The sequence below is a fragment of the Akebia trifoliata genome, chromosome 8, assembly GCF_017979445.1.
Source record: "Akebia trifoliata isolate Shusen 1 chromosome 8, ASM1797944v1, whole genome shotgun sequence".
Classification (NCBI taxonomy): Eukaryota; Viridiplantae; Streptophyta; class Magnoliopsida; order Ranunculales; family Lardizabalaceae; genus Akebia; species Akebia trifoliata.
The window spans coordinates 44044991-44066061 of record NC_141382.1 but is presented as its reverse complement, the minus strand read 5'-3'; the positions used below and the strand labels follow the sequence as shown (position 1 = coordinate 44066061).

The 21071-nt window shown below is 35.1% G+C and overlaps 2 protein-coding genes across 2 annotated transcripts; one reads left to right on the top strand and one right to left on the bottom strand.

The window, feature by feature from the left end:
- Positions 1-3331: 3331 nt before the first annotated feature.
- Positions 3332-16393, top strand: LOC147397029 (homogentisate prenyltransferase). The gene is made up of 10 exons (XM_086452420.1): positions 3332-3752; positions 10371-10492; positions 10590-10736; positions 10827-11052; positions 11459-11532; positions 11646-11738; positions 12717-12834; positions 12956-13018; positions 15508-15540; positions 16159-16393. The coding sequence occupies exons 1-10, from the start codon at positions 3522-3524 to the stop codon at positions 16231-16233; spliced, it is 1182 nt and encodes a 393-aa protein (XP_086308546.1). The 5' UTR covers positions 3332-3521; the 3' UTR covers positions 16234-16393.
- Positions 16394-16445: 52 nt separating this feature from the next.
- LOC147397028 (IQ domain-containing protein IQM2-like) lies at positions 16446-20686 on the bottom strand. The gene is made up of 9 exons (XM_086452419.1): positions 20474-20686; positions 19203-19789; positions 18977-19091; positions 18824-18889; positions 18256-18344; positions 18077-18167; positions 17747-17986; positions 17551-17652; positions 16446-17455 (listed from the first exon to the last, which is right to left on the bottom strand). Exons 2-9 carry the CDS (start codon positions 19493-19495, stop codon positions 16754-16756), a joined length of 1698 nt encoding a protein of 565 aa, XP_086308545.1. The 5' UTR covers positions 19496-19789; positions 20474-20686; the 3' UTR covers positions 16446-16753.
- Between the last annotated feature and the right edge of the window lie 385 nt (positions 20687-21071).

The following is a 21071-nucleotide window of genomic DNA, read 5'->3' as shown; positions in this document are numbered from 1 at the left end:
AAAACATTTAAAAAAAAAAAACACAATTTTAACATTTAAATCGCGAAAATCTTGATTTTTTTAAATTTTCTTCAAAATGTCTTTTTATGTTTTTTTTCTTTTCTTTTTTACTTTCACACCCACACGTTTTATGTTTTTTTCTTTTCTTTTCTACTTTCACACCCACACGCATAACACAAAAAGTACGATTCTGTTTGTGGTTTCTTTTAGGGACAAGACAATGACCATGAAGGCTTATTTTTTTTAAATATTTATTAAAAATTACCATTACAAAAAATTTGGACAACATCAACTTTTACTATTTTAATAAAATACTTGAAGTACCTTTGAATCACCTTATAAAAAAAAAACGTCCACATCAGCTTTTTATTTTTATTTTTTATGAAATGCCCCCTTCACATTTAAAAAAAAAAATTGATTAGAGTCCAACTTTGATCTTGTCTTATAGATTAATCAAAAATTTCTACATGAAAAACAAAAACCCCTTAATTTTCTCCCTCTAAAATCAATTATCTTCAATCTCTTGAATGATAAAGATGATGTAAAATAAATATATAATGTATGATAAATATTGATAATCTTTAATATTTTTTTTATTCTTATATGTTATCGTTTTTTTCTTGTTTTTATTAGGATTTTTTTTTTTTTTTTTTTGAAGTTTTTTCCTTGCGGTTTTAAACATGTATTCCGACTTTGTGACTATGAGGCAATTGTTTAATAAGTCCCTAAGTTGAGCGAAGGCACCCTAAAAAAAATTGAGGTTCTTACATGACCATCCCCTCTTATTTGAAAGTTTTTCAAAAATTAAAAAAATAAAATAATATATTTTAGATTTATTAAATCTCATAAACAATTGGTAGTTTCCAAAAATCAAATTCTTTAGATCTCCTATCGACATCCATGTTGAAACTTCAACACCTTTGTACATTAAAAGATAAAAATAAAGTTAAAAAACAACTCTGAAACCTCACTCATGTTGAAAATCTACGGAAAAAAAAATAATAATAAAATAAATTTTGTTATTTTCGTCTAATTTCTTCTTTCTCAAGTTTTCAACTCACCTCTCTCACTCTATGACCTTCATCTTCTCTCCCACTCATGTACACACACATAATCTCTTTTTATAAACACCCTAAAAAACTAGTTAGAGATTCAACTTAACTGGGAGCATGGAGGCATAAGGATAACGTTCTTATTAAGGTAGATTTAACGTTTTAATTAATTAAAAAAATTCAATTGAACTTTTTCTCTTCATCATTATTTTTTAATATATTTATTCTCATTTAAATCTCATATATAATCAATTAACTAATTTAATATTTATTTATTTGTAGTTTATTTTTTAATCTTGAAAGAAAGATTTTTTCTAATCCTATTTTGGATTTAATTTTGTCTTTTTAAGTTGATTAGCCTTATTATTTATTGTAATTGATGTTGATCAATGGGTTGAGTTGTCAAGTAACTAAGCCATGGTTTCAAATCTTGTCTGAACGTTCGATGTGAATCGTTCAAGAATGAGTAGGATATTCAATGTGAATCGTCCCTAATGTTGTCCTGTTCATAACTAAGATGATTTGCGCAATGTTTTGAAAATCTTGTCCAAGTCTATGAAATTTGGTCGAGGTAACCGATTTTTGTATTATTAAAAAATAATAATTTTAATACTTATATTATTTAAATAAAAATATGGTCTTATGACTAATCTACCGTATTTGGGGGGAGTGGGGGGAGCGAGATAGGGTTTTGAATGTTGTCCATGAACGAGATAGATAGATAAGGTGTCTCATATGTGCAAAATCTTGCGAGACAAACAAGATGAATCGGACAATTTTTTGAAAATAATGACCAAGTTAATAAAACTCGTTTGAGTCCACTAGGATTTGGTATATTTAATTAAAATAATTAATTTTTTTAAAATTTAAATATTTATTAACTAAATAAAATATGATTTTATGATTAAACATCTTCTAATCTATCTCATTTTACAAAAAAAATATAATTATTTTCGTATATATATATAATAATAATAATAATAAAACACAACTAAGTTGATACAGTTGTAAAACACAAATCTTTATGCCTTTGTGTGGGACCCACTTTAGTTACTTTATATTTTTTCTTTTTATTCCATCAACTTTATTTTCATTTTTCTAATTTTGTTATATTTTTTCTTTTACCCTTTTAACATATTTTATTATTTTTTTCTATTTAACCTCAAAATTCTTTAACAATGCCCTTCCAATTTTTTTTTCTTTCACTTTTATGCCCTTAACCCTCCCATCAAAGGATAATGCTGAAATAACATTAAAATGTACATCGATTGTACATTTTAATGTGGTGCACACATAATCATATATGAAAAAAATTTGCGGTTATGTGTGCACCACTACATCAGAATGTCAAAATAGATGTACATTTCAATGTTACTTCAACATGACTCCCCATCAAATTATAGTTTTGTGGGACCTATTTTATTTCTTTTATACTTCACCCCTTATAACTTTATTATATTTCGTCTTTTACCTTTTAGTCTTAAAAATTTTCAATAGTGCCCCAAACTCAATTAAGCTTGACCCAAACCCACATTTTCGAGTTGCGTTCACAGGTTGTGTTAAAATTGCGGCCACCTATTCTAACTTTTTTTTTTTTTGCTTTTACCCCCCTTAACCCGAGAGAGGATGCATGTGTCATAGGCACGCGTGAATTCTAGTATATATAATAAAATATAACTGAGTGCTCTAATTTTGTGTTTTTTGAACTGGGAATAAACCTTCCCTCAACTATAATTTTGTGATTGGACAAATGTCATATCGACCTACACCACACTTTTTTATCTTTCCTTATCACTCTCTCTAATTTACTTATATCTCATCTTTAACGCACTTTACTATTTTTCATTTTTTACTTCTTAAACTTATTTTTTTAATAATATCTCTCAAATTTTTTTATTTTTATTTTTTCGCTTTTAATGTCCATGCCGTGGAGATAGACAAATTCTAATATAGATAAATATATGAATAACTAATTGTAAACTGAGTTAAATGCTATATCTCGTTAATGGCGAGTTGACTCGTTCGAGATAATTCGTTATAGTGAGCGAAACCAAACCGAGTTTTGAAACCATGGAGCGAGACGAGAGCCCAATTCATTTTCTTAGTTGTTACCACGAGAGTGTTGGGACCCATGAAGATAGGACGTTAGACCGAAATTGACTTTGGATCATATACTTCTAGGAGTTGGGTAGCTACAGTACACCATACGGGACAGTTTTAGATTAGTTTATAACGATGTTCAAGTCCATACATATATCATAGGTGAGAGAGTGAGAGACAAAACAAAACCATCGAGTCTCAGAAAGAGTAAGCTACCTGGTTGGTGCAAAGACCGAGAGTCAGATAGCTATTTTCCTCCTTGGAGTACAGAATTATACTTATCATCCACTGCAACCACGAGTGGTGCGATGAGAAGAAACGAAGATGAAAGTCTGAAATAATTTCTGTTACTCTCGTCTCAGCGTTCCCATGGAACTCTCAATCTACTCTCCTTCTTCTTCTTCCCTTCGAATTTCAACTATAGTTCTTCCCCATTGCAGCACCACTTCTCATCATCAAAATATACCCATTAAGCCCAATTGCAAATCCACCAGTTTTTTGTTAAAAAATTCCAAGAATTCATCGAAATCCAGCTTCTCTCACAGAAGAATTTGCACCATACCTTTCTCAAACAGACATACAAGACGTTTCTCCATCTCGGTATGTTTGATTTCATTCTTTCTTCTTTTAAATGTGTTTCCATGCTTAGTGTTTTGTTTCTATGTACATGAGTTCAAGTGGGTCGATTTGGGTACCTCAGACAAGAGTTTGAATCTTAGTGTTTTTCATGATTACTTGTTTGGACTACTTTACTTTATTAACATTTCGATCTGTTGTTCAATCTCGGTATGTTTGCTGTTCTAGGAATTCTTTTGTGAAATTTGTGTTTTATTTGCTTGTTGTGTCATTATGTCTATCAATTTCTGGTGAAATGTAACTGTGGAGACCATTTCAGCCACATTATTGAGATGAAGACACATGTCCTTTAGTGCCAGTTGGACCCTAAGTTTAGATAGATCTGGTCTTTGAAAATCAGCATTAGATGAAAATACCAATCTGAAATCAATGGGGATGCAAAGGTAACACTTCTCGGAAAAGGCTTTTAGTGACGTACAACTCAACATCTTAAACCAAGTGAGGAACAATAAGTATGATGATATCACTTTTAACTAGTTAGTTCGGTATTATCCAAAGAACACGAACAAAGGTATTTAGGCTAAAATTGAGGAAATTAGAATAAGGGTGTAAGTTAGATTTCAAATTCGTGCACAAATAAACACAAATAGTTTATCATGTCGGTAAAAACAGCAGATCGGGCTTAAAATGCACATTACAATAAGACAAGACATTAAATGTGATATAAACTCTCTCATGTGCCAGATCTCACCATTTAATGTATTATCTACGAGTACTTATCAAATCTAAGGAATGAGGGATATTCTTTGACTTACCTATCCCCAAACAGTGAATCATACCAACTTAGCATTAATTGACTTGAGACAATATAAATCAAATTCAAGTATCAACATTAATAAGGGATGGGCACAAAGCTTAGGAAGAGAGTCATCGGCTTCCATCCAACTCATGCCCCATGTGGCATTATATTTGGACAAATCATGAGGTGGTAATTGTGGAGACATTGTATCTCCACTCGGTCAAAATCGGAAAATTTGACTTGGTTGTTGAGCTGTGAGTTTGAGGATTCTACTATCAGCAGAGTTTTATGACTTTTCTAGAAGATCCTTTGTAGGAACTCCATTTTTTTTTTCAACTGGTTCCACATCCCAAGCTTGACTAACCCTTCCACAGGTTCTACCGACTCTTCGTGGATTATTGAGATAACATTCTCGTCTATTCCGGCTGCTTCTTCACACCAACCTTGCTTTGGGTATTGCTATGGGCTTTGTGGGTCTAACTCTTGATGCCTCGGCTGCTTTTTTTGAACCATTTGTCCTTCCTCCTGACTAACAAACTCCCTTAGGTATCCGTTCCTCACCAGATCCTCGATGGAAAACTTCAAGATTTTGCACATTGTTGTTGTATGCCCGTGGTCTCCATGGAACATACAATATTTGCTTAGGTCTTGGTTGTTTGGATTCCCTATCATGGGTCTCCGCCACTTCAAGTATGGCTCATACTTGATGATCCCTAGAATTTTCTCCACAGGGGTGTTGAAGGGAGTTAGATTCGCAAAGACATCGAGAGATGGAACCGCTCTCCTTCCCTTATGGTTCTAAATGTATTTGGTCTGAGGCTTCTCCTTGATATTGAGGTTGGTAGTTGGCTCTCTGCCCTACTGGTTCTCATTGCTGAATCCATTGCTGGGGGATTGGAACATGCTCTATGTTGATATAAGCGGGTACGGGTGCTAGTGGTGGAACTTGGACTGTGGGACCCCTTCTATCGCATCTTTGCACATTGTCTAGTCGTGAATACTTCTTTGCTCTAAACAAGAGGTCGTCCATGTTTCTGGGTTTTCTCTTCATCAAAGACTCAGGTACTTTTGAATTTTGTGGAATTCCCCCCTTGAAGGCTAATAATGTTGTCTTCTCGTCGAAGCTACTGATTTGCACCATCGCAGACCATAATCTTTTCACGTACTCTCTCAAGTACTCATTTGCCCTCTTCTTACTATCGAACAATATGTCAGAATCCTTGTTTTGATCTCTACTCCTCACGAACTTTGTTAGGAAAGTCTTGCATTTGTGGTAGAACGATGTTACTGACTTGGTTGGGAGTTGCCTAAATCACATCAGAGCGACTCCTTGTAAGCTAGCCGAAAAAGCTCGGCACAAAAGGGCTTTGTTTCCCTCTTGTATAATCATCATCTGTTGGTAGTGATATCGGTGGTCAATGGGGTCAGTGCTTATAGTGTACAGGTTGTACTTGGGCATGTTGAAGTTGGCTGGCATTGCCGCTCCAATAATTTCTTCGATAAAGGGAGTGCTTTGGAAATTATGCATGATTGATAAGTCTGTGCGGTTTGAGGCCCTGCCTCTTCTTGAGGCCAGCATTGAATTCTCTGTTTCCTGAGGAGTTCGGTGATTTCTTCTCTTCCTATGCTCTCTTGGTTCGATCAACTGATATGGGGTCTTAATTTGTTACTCGATTTGGTCCTTAGTACTGGTACGTTTCCTTGATGAGAGTTTGTCCTTTGTCGAGCTAAGGTTTTGGTGGAGAGGGATAATACTCTTCTTGGGCGGCATAAAGGTCCTCACGATGGTCACTCCCTATTACATTTTCTAATCCTTTTTTTGTTGCCTCCATGTTGTTGAAGGGTGAGAAAAGTTCCCTCAGCTCTAAATTTGTAGTTTGCATCCCCCATTGTATTCCTTCCTTGCCTACGACTGGTCGTTCGTCCGAGTCCCCAAGTGTGCCCTAAGAAAGATGTTTTCTAGTTGGAGTTCGGGCATTTGGCCTCCTTGCTCAGCAAGGTTATGTTGTAGCTCTACAAACTAGATATGAAGGTTGTGAAGTGTTGGTGCCTCAATGAAGGCTGATTGCTCGATCATATCAACGTGGAAGTATTGAGGAGCACCTAGGGTGTGGGGGGGTGTGATCCATGATATGAAAATGAAGTGGGATAGGTTGTTTGAAATTGGTTTGAAAGAAGTAGGTTTACACTCGTTTCCTACAGACGACACCAAAAGTGTGGAGGCTTTAGAGCTTCCACTCCTTGAGATTAGATTTGTACCTTGATGAAGATGATGCAAGTGATGACCTTAGTTGACGAGTCTTCCCTTCAAGGCTTCAATAGTTCTAAATGGTTAAAGGAGAAAAGGAAGAAGGCAGAGGCCCCGGTGTGGTGCCTGCCAAAGATCTTCTAAAGATTTTGTTAGTGAAAATGTGGCAATGATGGTCAAGAAAATGCAGAAGATTTAGATGGAGAAGAAGATGAACAGTGATAACGCAAAAAGATATTCGTGGGAAGGTGTGGGATTGTTTTGTTTCAACGCTCTCTCAGTTTTTGAGAGGGGGTCCTATAGTCTGAATCTAGGGACAAGTGTCATTTCATGATTTGTCCAAATGTAATGCTGCATGAGCTAGATAGGAGCTGATGACTTTGCCTTTGGGTTTTGTGTCCATCCCTTATTAATGTTGATACTCGAGTTTGATTAACATTGTCTCAGGTCAATTAATGTTGAGTTGGTATGGTTCATTGTTTGGGGGTGAGTAAGTCAGGAGTGTCACTCATTCCTTAGATTTGATAAGTACTCGTAGATATTGCATTAAATGGTGAGATTTGGCTCATGTGAGAGCTCAGATCACATTTAATTTCTTGTTTTATTCTGATGTGCATTTTAAGCCAGTTCTACTGCTTTTAGCGACCTGTTAAATTATTTTTTTTTTCGTGCACAGATCTAAGATCTAACTTGCACCCTTATTCTAATTTCCTCGGTTTTAGCCTTAATATATTTATTTGTGCTCTTTGGATAATACTGAGCTAACTGGTTAAAAGTAATATCATCGTACTTACTGTTCCTCACTTAGTTTAAGATGTTGAGTCGCACGTCACTGAACGTATTTTTTGAAAAGTGTTAACTTTGCGTCCCCATTGATTTTAGATCGGTATTTCCATCTAATGTTGGTTTTTAAAGACCAGATTATTATCTAAACTTAGGGTCCACCTGACAGTAAAGTACAAGTGTCTTCATCTCAATAATGTGGCAAAAATGGTCTCCACAGTAACCTCATAGTTTATTAAATTTGTGGAGTTAATAATTAGGGTTGATCAAAATATGGTCTATGAGATTGTGAAGTATCAATTGATCCTTCACTTTCGTGGATGGCCAACATAGAGTTGGAGAAATGGGATTGGTGTTACCCGTGATGATGATGCAAGAGGGTTCTAGTCTATGCTCCTTCGGTGACTGATAGAAAATGAAAAGTTTATTGATTGTGGATTACATTACAAGAACCCTAGTAAGGTTTATGTAGAGCATGAAAGAAAGATATCCTAATTTGAAGTAAATTTTAACTGAGATTTTAGTCTAATTGTAATTCTAATCTTCAACGTTAAAGAAAACTCTAGTCTTCATTATCATGCTAATCCTAATCTTACTGAGATTATGATTTAGTATATCCATGTACAACTTGTTACATTACTTTCTCTATATTGTTCTATTTCCACCTCCCCTCCAACTCATTGGTATCAAAGATCATTGTGAGTTTTGACGAAATCTGAATCCTTGGAATCAATTGCCTAAATCCTGAAAGATTAGTTCCCACTACCGAACGTGATTGCTGATGAAGAATTTTCTACCCTGATGATGAAGAATTCTCCTATGGTTTTATGCCCAAGCATAGATAATAATTATAAGTCTGGATGTGTAGAAAAAGAGGGCGAACAAATAGCTGAGCTCGAATAAGATGGGTAAAAGAAACAAGGTTCAATGGCTTCTGTTGGGCCATAAAACGGGCTTCATGTAAGCCCACCATAGACCCATGGCCATAGCTTCCTTTGTGTATTATATGGTCTCATTTCGAGCTTTGATTAGCCCGCAAATTTTTTGAAGAAGTAGGCTTAACCATCGAGACTTGAGTCAATTTTTGCTAGACTCAAGCAATTTGTCTATGGCATTGCATTGTGTTTTACTGGGTTCAAATTGATTGGACCTTGTTGTCTAGGTCAACAATGTTTTTGTTTTCTTGTTAAGTAGGTTAACAATGTTTGATAAGGTCAGCATGTATTTGACTGGACCAACTAGGTAAGGATATTTGGTTACAAGGCTAGAGCAAGGACTATTTCGTTATAGTTTAAAGGTATCTTTTGCTGGATTACAGTGGGTTAGGGTTTGGCTAATATGGTTGGGCTACATTGGACAGAATAACAAGTTGGTTTAGTTGGATTATGAGATTTAGGCCCTGCGGACAACAATGAGGGATGCCAATGCTGCCAGCCAAAGAAACTGGCACGAGAACTAGAGCCTGTTCAGATGATCAATTGCCCAGACACCACCTTAGAAATTGAAGTCTATTGATTGTTGGATGAGATATACGAAGCCTAGTAGGGTTTATATAGAGCATGATAGAAAGGAATCCTAAATAGAAGTAAATTCTAACCAATAAAGATATTTTAATCTCTTCGATTTCAAAGATATGGTTTCGTCGACGTTTAATTGCTTTATACAGTATATTACCAAGAAGAGCGTGTCAACCAAGTATATGAACATGTTGGTTATGGGTTGTGTAAATAGGCAATCTTTTTTACATCACATATCATTTCTGATAGTTGATTCATTTTCTTCTTAGTAGAAATTATTTAAGAGAGAAGAGAAAAAAGCTTAAGAAATTGTTTAAGAAAGTTACGTGATAATCAAGACAAAACAGACTCACATCCATGGATTGTTACTGGATGTATTCATACTTTTGGTTCAAACCATCAATCAACTCAAGCATCATTTACTTTTTTTAAGATTTTCCTATATGTCATCATTCATCATTTTTATGACAGTTGGGAGGGAACTAGCTGGTAGTGACTCAACTTCTCCCCCACAATGTTTCCAGGCAAAGTATTAACTATGGTTTCAATGTCTATTTCGGTCATCCTGAACATGGCAATTAATCTGAAAATTAATACAATTTCCGTGGTACTGATGGAAATATTGAGGAAATTTTCGTTCAAACTGTAGAAAATGATAAAACAACCATAAAAACAAACATAGGTCTTAATAAGGTTCTGCTACACGTTAGCACAGGTATTTGAGAGCCCAATAGCTCATATATTATACATGAAATGAGAAATACATGTCATGTTAACCATATACACATTGATATGGAAAACACTTGCTTAAATGCAAACTATTACGTACTACATTCATGCACTGTTGGATTTTTATTTATTTTTTAAATATATCTGCATAAATTACAAATATTTCCACCAAAATCTTCCATTTTTATAACTGAAATTTGATTATTGTCAGTCAAAATTTACTGTTCTCCAAATATTTAAAAAAGGAATATTGATTTTCACCAAGATATATGACAAAAAAATTTGTCAGTTGAACTTCTTCTCAAGCCTTATGGGAATGAAAATACATTGAAAGTAATCACCATGCTTCTAGGGAAGATTTTTCTCCTTTTTAGTTTAAAATAAGTATGACCTTTTTCTTTTTCTTTTGGGGAGATAACCACCAACACTTGATTGTCAAATTGTTGAATCGTTGGAAGTTAAAATCTTATTTTGTTAAATCTACATAATTAAATTCCAATGTATTTTAGCAATATATTATCAAGAGTTTCTTGTGTAGAACTCACATGACAGTGGATGTTAGGCAGGCTTGCACTCAAATTGGAGCTGCTGGATCTGATCCAGTATTGAAAAAAGTTTCAGAGTTCAAAGATGCATTTTGGCGATTTCTAAGGCCTCATACAATTCGTGGGACTACACTGGGATCCATGTAAGTAATCACCATCTAATGCTAATATTGTGTGGCTTTGCTTATAGATCATGCTAGGTCCTGTTGATCGTAATTCATCTTTTCATTCTGCTTGCAGTGCTTTGGTAGCAAAAGCCTTGATTGAAAATTCAAATCTGATAAGGTGGTCTTTGTTGTTCAAGGCATTGAGCGGTCTTTTTGCTCTTATATGTGGGAATGGCTATATAGTTGGCATTAATCAGATTTATGATATTGGAATCGACAAGTAAGCAAAAAAATAAAAAAAATAATGCAAATTTCTTCTTTTTGTCATTCTTTGTTTTTGAAGATTTGTTGCTTTTTGTTTCATTGACAGGGTGAACAAGCCTTATTTACCTATAGCTGCGGGGGACCTTTCTGTTCAGTCAGCATGGTTTTTGGTGTTATTTTTCGCTGCAGCGGGCCTTTTAATTGTTGGTTTCAATTTTGGCCCATTCATTACTTCCCTTTACTGCCTTGGTCTTTTTCTTGGCACCATATATTCTGTTCCTCCGTTTAGGTTGAAGAGATATCCTGTTGCAGCATTTCTTATTATTGCCACAGTAAGTTTATCCTTATATATTTTCTTTTTTCAGTTACTAAAATACATAGTGGTTCATGATATTTCCTCCAGAGGTAATTATCTTAATCAAAATATTGTGTCTCAAATTGTTGTTCACTTTTAAGTTGGTGATAGGGTTATATTGATTTTGGAAAGCCTGTTAGAGATACTCATTGTAATCCTGTCATCTTGCCCTACATTGGGCTTTCAACTTTTATGATATTGCTAACGTAGTCATAATGTAATGTAGCCATGATCTCTGTCATTAGATAAGAAGTTAGGGGTAGTATTGGCTTTTCAGTGTTATTCAGCAACTAAAGCAATGATTATTTTAGTGCTTGCAATTGTTGGTTGTTTTCTCTCATCTATCTTTCTAAGTTTCGACTTTAAAATAATTTTTTTTTCAGGTACGTGGTTTTCTTCTAAATTTCGGTGTATATTATGCCACAAGAGCTGCACTAGAACTTACATTTGAGTGGAGGTGACATGATTTATCATTTTGAAAACACATTGTGATTAGATACAGCTGTGTGGATAATACATGAACTCTCCTTTATAGCTTTCTCTATAATATAACCTGATTTTTATCTGCAGTTCACCTGTGGCTTTCATCACAGCATTTGTGACTTTATTTGCTTTGGTCATTGCTATAACGAAAGATCTTCCAGATGTAGAGGGAGATCGCAAGTAAGTAGTGAAACCAATCCAAAGTTGGATGCATAAGATGGCAGCTTTTCTTTTCCTTTGTAATGTATTCTGCCATTTCTTTTTAGTTATAGTTTTTAACTTCTCTGTTGTGAGATCAAGCACGGTTCAAAGTTTCATTTTGTGAAACACCAGAATGAAATATTTCCATATGTTTTGAAATTTCGAATGTATCACTAATGTCGTGGAATATGTTGTGAAACATACAGAAACACGTCATTATGTATGAAAAAAGATCTACTGAATTTTGAATATATCGCAATGTTTTGCAAAGCATACTAAAACATATCAGCACGTACAGAAAGAAATTCTTTTACCATTTTATGGAAAACAAAACAATTTAATGTGTCCAGTTTCAGATATCATGGGTCAGAAAAAGAAAAAAAGAACGAAGAAGGTTGAGAAACCATCTTCCCCTATCAATTCTGATTTGATCCAGATAGAAACATTCAAACTAAGAGAATTTCAATGTGTATTGATATGCAAAAGTGTGATAGGCCATTTATAAGGTTCATTTTATCACTTAAAACTTTAATTCTATGTATCTATTTTTGTCATAGAATGTTTTGGAACATTTCTAATGCACATTGATGTGAAAAAGTGTGATTTTTAATTCTAACTTTCATTTAAGCACTTAAAATGGGTTCTCTGTATTTATTTATGGATAAAAATTACTCAAACTTATTTGTAACTTGTAAATACTACCATGCAATATTTATAGCCTTGGTTGCTGTTGAGATTAACTATTATTTAAACCTCCACAATTTACTCATAAAAATTCTACTTCTCTCAGGATAGAATGCATCATCCCTCATGGATAAAATCTCCATTGCATCCTCAACAATTTGTCAACGATTGCTCTAGCAGTCTAGCGAATGAAAAATAAATTTGCAATTACTATGCATTTTCCTCTTGATTATATCGTGTTCTGATGTCCATTTAATTAAACTGCTTTTTTAGGTTTCAGATATCAACCTTGGCAACAAAGCTTGGTGTTAGAAATATTGCATTACTTGGTTCAGGCCTTTTGCTGGCAAATTATCTTGGTGCTATCTTTGCAGCAATTTACATGCCTCAGGTAAAGGCATTTGGTTCACAAAATCCAGCCAACCTTTGTTTGAAGATTGGCAGGTTTTTTTTTTTTTTTTTCCAAAGAAATGATCCTGAAGTTTATGTCCGGTGGTCATTGTGTTTTGCAGGCTTTCAAGCGCAACTTAATGATACCTGCACATACCTTCTTAGCGTTGGTTTTGATTTTCCAGGTTTTTTCTTGAGACTTACTGCTACTCTTCTCACCATCATGACCAGAATGTTGCTTTTGTACAAGTGGTTGACATTTAATATTTTTCATAAATATTAATTCTCAATAACGTTGAGTAGAATAGTTGTCATTGGTCATCAGTTTTCAAGGAGTGCAGGGGCATCTTCTTTAAATGATCTTGTTTTCAAGTGGAAATTGTTGTAAACTCAGATCTAAATTTTTTCCTGTTTTACTTTTTTTTTTTTTTTTTTGCTTTGGTAGATCTCTTAGTCCTTGACCTCTCATTGTTTGTATTTTCTTTCTTGTTCTCTATGATCTACATGAAGATTATGGCCTTAATGGTTAAAGTTTGTTATTTGTACTTTTGTACCACTGGTCATCTAAATCATTAAAGTGGCTGTTAATGAAATTTCATATATATAGGGTGGCGTTCGGAGGCCCTAAAGAGAGCCAACATTGTGCCAAACATTTTTTCAATGTATGGGTTAGAAGGTTCAGAATCGGCTGATTTTTTGTGAGGATGATCACTATGATGAGGAGATCACCCTCACAAAAAATCAGCCCATTCAGAAACTTCTAACCCCATCAAAACTGGTTTACAAAAATCGGACGGTCCCCGATTCTTCAACTTGTAAACTAGGCTTTGAAGTTTTGGAATGAGCTGATTTTTGATGAGGATGATCTCTTCACCATAGAGATCATCCTCACCAAAAATCAGCTCATTCTAAAACTTCTGACCCCCATTTTGAAAAATGTTTGGTTCTCCAAACGCTTCCCATATATATATATCCTCACCAAAAATCAGCTCATTCTAAAACTTCTAACCCCTATTTTGAAAAATGTTTGGCTCTCCAAATGCTTCCCATATATATATATCAAATAAAAAATAAAAATTATCATATCCGTGCATGATCACGCGTGGGGTAGTTGAAGAAGAATAAGAAGATTGGTTGTACATTAACATCACCGCATATGGAAGAGGTTTGCAGTCTCATAATTGACGTAATAGTTGAACAATGCTTGGATTCTTTTTTGATTGGACAACATTATAAAGATGATGTGTGGTATGATTTGATGTGTATGGGTGCTTGTCACCTGTTATTGTGTTGGTCGTGGCAACATGATGGAAGCACTATACATGATGGCTTTAGAAACATCTACTCCTTTGTCAAGAATGGCGTGAAGGTTGTTTTAGGTTCATCTGAGAAAGAAATTGCTTCAAATCACAACATACAACACACTAGTTTCATCCAATCCATCCATTCGAACCATTAATGAGAAACTATAGTAATGCCATCCTGGGTGTGCTTCCCAAATGAATACCTCCTATATATTTTTGCTTACCAAACAGGGAAACATCTCAAATGAGCCCAAAAGAACATGCGGAATTGCAGAAATGGGTTACAAAAGTCTTACAAATGGGTTTTATGCAAGAGAGCATGATTTGAGTGTTTGTGTAGTCCCAGTTTTATTGACTCCTAAGAGGGATGGGACTTGTGTACGTGTTTGGACAATAGAACAATTCACAAAATTACATTCGAGTACCGTGTGTTTTGATTCCCCCTCCTTGATGACATGTTAGAAATGTTGGTTTATACTTTCTTTTCTAAGATAGATTTGAGATAATGGGCACCATCCAAGGAATGAGTGGAAGAGTTCATTAAAGATGCATGAAGACCTTTATGAGTGATTGGTCTCTCGAATGCTCCAGTACTTTTGTGAAGTTGGTGAACTAGTTGTTTATACCATTTTTTGTGAAGTTCATCCTTCTTTTCTTCAAGGACATTTTAGGTTAAAACAGGTAGTGTGGAAGCACACATGACTCACTTGCAACATGTATTGGAGGTGCTACAATAGCAACTGTTATATCTGAATCTAAAGAAATGTGACTTTATGATGGAGAGCCTGATTTTTATTGGGTTGCTGTGTTAGCCAAGAGAATCAAGGTTGATCAGAAGAAAGAAACACAATCAGAGAGAATGGACAAGTATCGTCATTTCAAATAGCTCAACAGAGGAGACTTGGTAATGGCCAACCTACACAAGGAGATGCACTTGACAGAAAAATATGATAAGTTGAATAATTGAAAGGTAGACAATTCAAGATACAATTTGATATTCAATTTCCTCCTTGTGCAATCTTTCATCATCCGAGCTACAACGAAGAACAAGTAGTCTAAGAATTCTTTTACTAAGAATTAATTGAGCTGTTGAAGAAAAATGTGGGCATTCAACTTTAAGTGAGGGGTACTAAGGCTCTTAACCCTCAGTTATACTTCTTGTTAAAGCAATATGCACGTGGTTCAACTGTTGCATTTTTCACTTTGTAGGCCTAGTTTGCATTTTTTCCAAGGCAAATTTCAAATTTCTTCATATCTTTTTCTGTGTTCGATGGTGAACTTTTCTATTGTTGTTTTCTTCCATTCTTTCTAAATTTGAAATTTATTTTGGTTGTGGTATTCGTCTAATATAATGTTCTATTTCATGGCAGGCATGGGTATTAGAACAAGCAAATTATACCAAGGTAATAGCCAACCTCATTTTCCATGAAATTCTATTAGCAATGGGGTTTATCCTAGATGTATAGTTGTGTTGCTTTGAGGAAGAACTCCATGATTATATAAGATTATTATGTGAAGGTAGCTTGACTAAAGAAATTGCAGTAATAAACTAGTGAACCAAGTGACAAAGGAAAAGCATTCCACGTAGCTGGCTCTGTAGGACACCTACGACCAGGAAAAACTAACTGTACAATGCTATTTTGAAGGCATGAAGAGAAATTTCATGCCATTCATATCCATTTTGCTAGAAATACTTGACTTTATGTTTGTAAACTTTAGAAGAATTGAAGTTCCTATTTATTATGTCGAGAATAGTTTCACAAAGAGTGCCTATTAGGTATGATCACAGTACACACCAAAATTATCAAAACAAGTTAAAGACCCATACACTAGTAGTTCTTGCTGCACTTTAAATTGGGAAATTGTATTCTTTCTGTAGTTTTATCTGCTTTTGCATTTTTTTTAGTACTTGTGGCTTGAATGACCAAGTGATCTTAATGACTCAACACGACATGCTTCTGACAAAGACCATTCGTAATTTCTTTTTCTTCCTGATTTCATATGTTGATTGCATTTTGCAGGAAGCAATCCAGGGTTTCTATCGGTTTATTTGGAACCTTTTCTATGCGGAGTATATCATATTTCCTTTTATCTAAGAAAGCATTTTTTGTTCGTTTGAGAGGAGTATGGTGTGTTTATATGCATGATCTTGCAAGTGTATGTTTATTTGTATCTCCAATTTTTCCTGTAATATTAGATTGAGGTTTGAAAAATTAAAAATAAAAGAAAAAATAATAATAATTTGAACCATGTCAAGATCCCATGGTACGAGAAATCATTATTTATACAGGCTGTAATTACAGGAATGAGATGATGCAGATCAATAATGACTCGTACGAGAGTTGATTCTTAAGCCCTCTAGTGGCAAATCCCTAAGAGGGCAAGCTAGATCATGAGAGTGTTCTGCTTCTTGCTTGAAATGAGAACAAGAACCTCTCTATTTAAAGGGCATTGAGACCCCAACAAAACTTTACAAATAGCATCCCATGCTTCATTATAGGATCTATAAGAAATACAAAGAATGAAAAAAAAAAAAAAAAAAGAATGCCAAATTTTTCCTCTACCATGTTTTTTTACTTTATAAAAAATAGATGAATCTGAGACATGGTTCCCTCCTTATCTCAGATTTGATCTTGTCTTTGCTTGTGTTTCTCTCCACCAAGTGTTTGGTGTTTGAGGAGAACAGTTAGCATTTCTTGGAGACAAGTTCACTTGCTCTAAAGCACGGAATTGGAGCTCCGAGGGGTAGTCCCTCACACAGCCAATTCGAGGGCCAGCTCCTGTTGTCCATTTGCAAGACAACTGCTTCCCTAACTGATATGAACTCATTCCTTTCTTTGAGTTTATCCTCCGGAGGATCGATGCTTTCAGAATGATTTCTTCATCATCATCCTCTTCGTCAGCTTCAGAAAAAATCCTCTTAGGAATAACATAATCTTCATCTTCCTCAGATTCAAACGATTCTTCTGCAGTTTCATAACCAGCTATTGGAGATTCCGTGGAGAAACGACCACGAATTGGTCCCACAGATAGATAGTCACTCTTTGATCTCTCAAACAAATTAACCCTTTTGGGTATTTCAATGTTAGTTAACTTTGCACCAAAACGCCGAGAGAGATTTGATTTGGATGCGGTGTTTCGGTTATTAGCCGAATCAGTTCGTCCTTGATTCGACAACTCTTCATTATTGGAGTCTTTTGCCTCCAAATTGTGAGTCATGTCTTGAGTTAAGTTTGGCGCAGATGCATTACTCCTCCTAAGGCCAATGGTGCCCCCATTGTTGCTCCACGATTCTCCATCTTCATCGATAGGACTTTTCTGAGAAAGAAGAACAAAGCCCATTTACTTGTTTTTTCTTCTTTTGAGGAGTTGTTGAAATTTCAGAAAGCAAAGTAAGACCTTGTTTTATTTACCTTGACATCAGTGATATCCACACTGTGCTCCTCGAGGAACGTCATAAACTCCTGAAAATTTTGTTCGGTTGGACGATAATGTCCACTGTGAGGCCAGACCGCCTGTTTTAAATTCATGGAAAATCCTCGTTAATCTACCCATCAATGGTAAAGCCAAATCAACGAAAACATTGACCCATAACGATTTGTTTTATACCTTTAAGATACCATTTTCGGCAACCAATCTTCCAGCTGCGGATGTTGCTCCTCCAGCCAAGAAACTTGAATGTTGAAATGTGCCTTTCTTCTTTTGCCCAACATACAAAGTCTTGGATGTGCTGAGAACAAAGATCCACTTAGCATCCTTGGGTCCTTCAGATGTGTCAAGGAGCTTTCCACTCTGCTTATAGAGTAATTTCCCATTCTCCACCGTAACTTCATAAGCCTTCCTTCCTGTCTGTGAGACGAACCAAAAGTTTCTAGTAAGGAGAGACAATCTCTGATTTTGAGAGAAACTAAGAGAGCGATCATGAAAGATGAGGCTCACCGGACCAAGATATTTGATGCATTGTTGTTGAAGTTTTGAACGAGGGCATTTTTCGACGAGATTGACCTCCTTTCCATCTCCTATATCTAGCCTGCATTGTCATAATTCAGAAGGCAGAGTTTCTAACTTGTAATTTTCTTTCTTGTCTTTAAAGGGTGGAGAACTTTTTTTAAACATACCAGTAGAAGAAGGGCTGTCTACTATCACAACGGCGCCATGTAGCATAATAGAAATGAAGATTATGTCCATAACGATGTCGTGGATCAATCTATCCAAAGGAATAAGGAAACATCAAGATGAATACTTGAACATGAACAATTAACATGTTTCGAGTAAGGCCAGTGTCAAAGGCGCCCACCTATGTATTTTTGAAAAACCAAATTTTTTGCTTAAGTGGGGACCATATTTGGGCACACGTGTGTTTTTTTTTTTTTTAAATTTGGTTAGTGTTGACATGGCCTTACAACAGGATCTTGTTGACATTGACCAAGAAACTTTCTAATCTCATGTCAACAACACATAGGAGGGGGTTTTTTATACATAAAAAAAAAAAATTGTTAGTGTCAACAGGGTCTTGTTGACACGGACTTAATGGTGTCGACAAGGTCCTGTCAACACTGCCTAAGACGTGGGTGCCCCTGATGAACTCAATAAGTCGGAAATAAAACGTGGTTGCCCCAACTAAATATATGAGCACCCTTAACACGAGCCTTCATGCAAACATCTTTATTTAATTTCAACACTTACCGCCTCAAGCCAATGCTGTAAAGCAAGTTTTTGAGCTTTATCGTCCTTGGATAAACCTTTCCCAACCTGCAAAAGAGGGAAATTTACAATCTTGGACATAATTTAACAAAGTAAATAACATAATCCCATGTTGATTTTTTTATATTGGATTACCTTAGCAGCCCTGGTTCTTGCTCTTGACCAACGGGAAACAGCAGTCTCACGTTTCTCAATATCGAAGAATGATATGGAACTCTGCTTGAGTTCAGCAAAGTCCAATAACTTCCACCTATCACATACATGCATTAAAAGAAGAAAACACCTGAGATTTTGAAGAATTGGGAAAGAGTGAAAGATCGAGCATTATTGAGCGAGATGGAAATTTGGGGAGAACACACACCATCGTTGTTCAACAAGAACCGCACAATCCGCAAGTTTTCTTCTTGTTCGGAAACTTTTGTAAACTTTCTGCAACTTAACCGCCGCCTCGTGTTTGGGGATACTCGAATCTAACACATGCTTCTCGGTTAAGCTATCAGATCTTGGAATTGGATTGTTAATCACCTTGTTCTTGAAACTAACTGATTTTACAACTACATTCTTATCCATAGATGGGGAAGAAGCCTTTATTGAGATCATATTCATTGTCTCCATTTCCCTCCTTTTAAAGCTAACAGATCCTTCAATCATCATCTTTCGAGATCCAAGCGATTTTAGGACAGGTTCCGAATCTCAAGCGTTGAAACTGACAAATTGTGTTTTTCTTACATCATCACCATTTATACTGATGGATCTCACAATTACAGCTTCAAAACTGTCATCTAAAGCGTCATAATCAGCTCCAAGGCACGAAAAGAGATAACCCCATTTGGTTAAAAATAAGAAATTCTTTATTGAAATATTGTTTGGAGAGAATCAATATTTCCACCAATAAGATTTATGGGGTCTCAAAAGATTCAAGAATTATGTTGAAAGAAGTCCCAAAACCTGTTGAAAAAAACCAAGAGCATAGAAGTAAATCTTTAGAATGAATAACTTCGTATATCTAATAAAGCTATTAAATGGGATAGATATTAAGAAAAACAAACCAACATTGGAGCTCATATATTTAAAGAAAACTACTGATCTAAAACTCTAAATCCCTAAAAAATGCAAACTAAACAAATGTGAACAAAAAAACCTTAAGAACTTATCCAAATAAATACCTCATACCAAAAAAATAAATAAATAATTTAAGAAGGAAATTCAATCCATAAAACCCATTTTCATAGAACCAAATTTACAAAGAAAATAAATTATCCAAAAAATCAATTAAGAAGGAACTTCAATCCATAAAACCCATTTTCATATAATCAAAATTTACACAGAAAATCACCCCTAAAAAAAAAAAAAAAAACATATGACAAGACACATTTCCATGTATAAGAAAAATTTAAGAAGAAAAAGAACAAAACAGATAATATTTACATAACATGTATCAAGTATTCAACCCAACAACATAAGAACCGAAACAGAAAAAAGAAAAAAAAAACAATTACCCAAAAAAGCCATCAGAAAACCAACATATTTCCCATGAAACCTCTAGCAAGCTTCATTAAAAGCAAAAAAAGAAGAAGAATAACCCATTACCATAAACAGGAAAAAAATCATTAAGCCATAGAACACTATTACCTTTGATCTAGAACTTGTCAGATTCAGAGAGATGATATTGTTGGGTTGGGAAGATAGAAGAAAATAACCCAAGTGTGAATATGGGATTGGTGTTGGGTATGAATGTGGGATAATCCGAATAAAATGGAGGGGGGAGAGAGAGAGAGATAGAATGGTGGGTTGATTTTGTTTGGAGATTGGAGATTAGACACTGTCTTCTCTCAATATCCCCCTCTCACAAGCTTATGTTTTTCAAAGCTAAAAAACGCTGTCCCTTGTTGCTAGTCTCGTGGGTTTCCCTTCTATATATAGAGAAGAGAGAGAGAGACTCCTTCTCCAACCACGTGTATTTTGTTGGCTGTTGATCGATCTTGCTTTCATATTTAAATTTGCAGAAGAGTGACAAAAATTTGTTGTGGGGTGCACATTACTGTAGATGATTTTCCGCGAGATACGTATAAAAAATATCTACGGTTATGTGGGCGCCACCACATCATTTTTGTCGCCTTTGTGTTTCCGTTTGTCTCATTCCAGCATCTTCCTTTGCAAAAATCATTTCATGAGGCCCGTAACCATTGTAAATTATTCACGTTTTCTATTTATTTTCACAGGATTTATT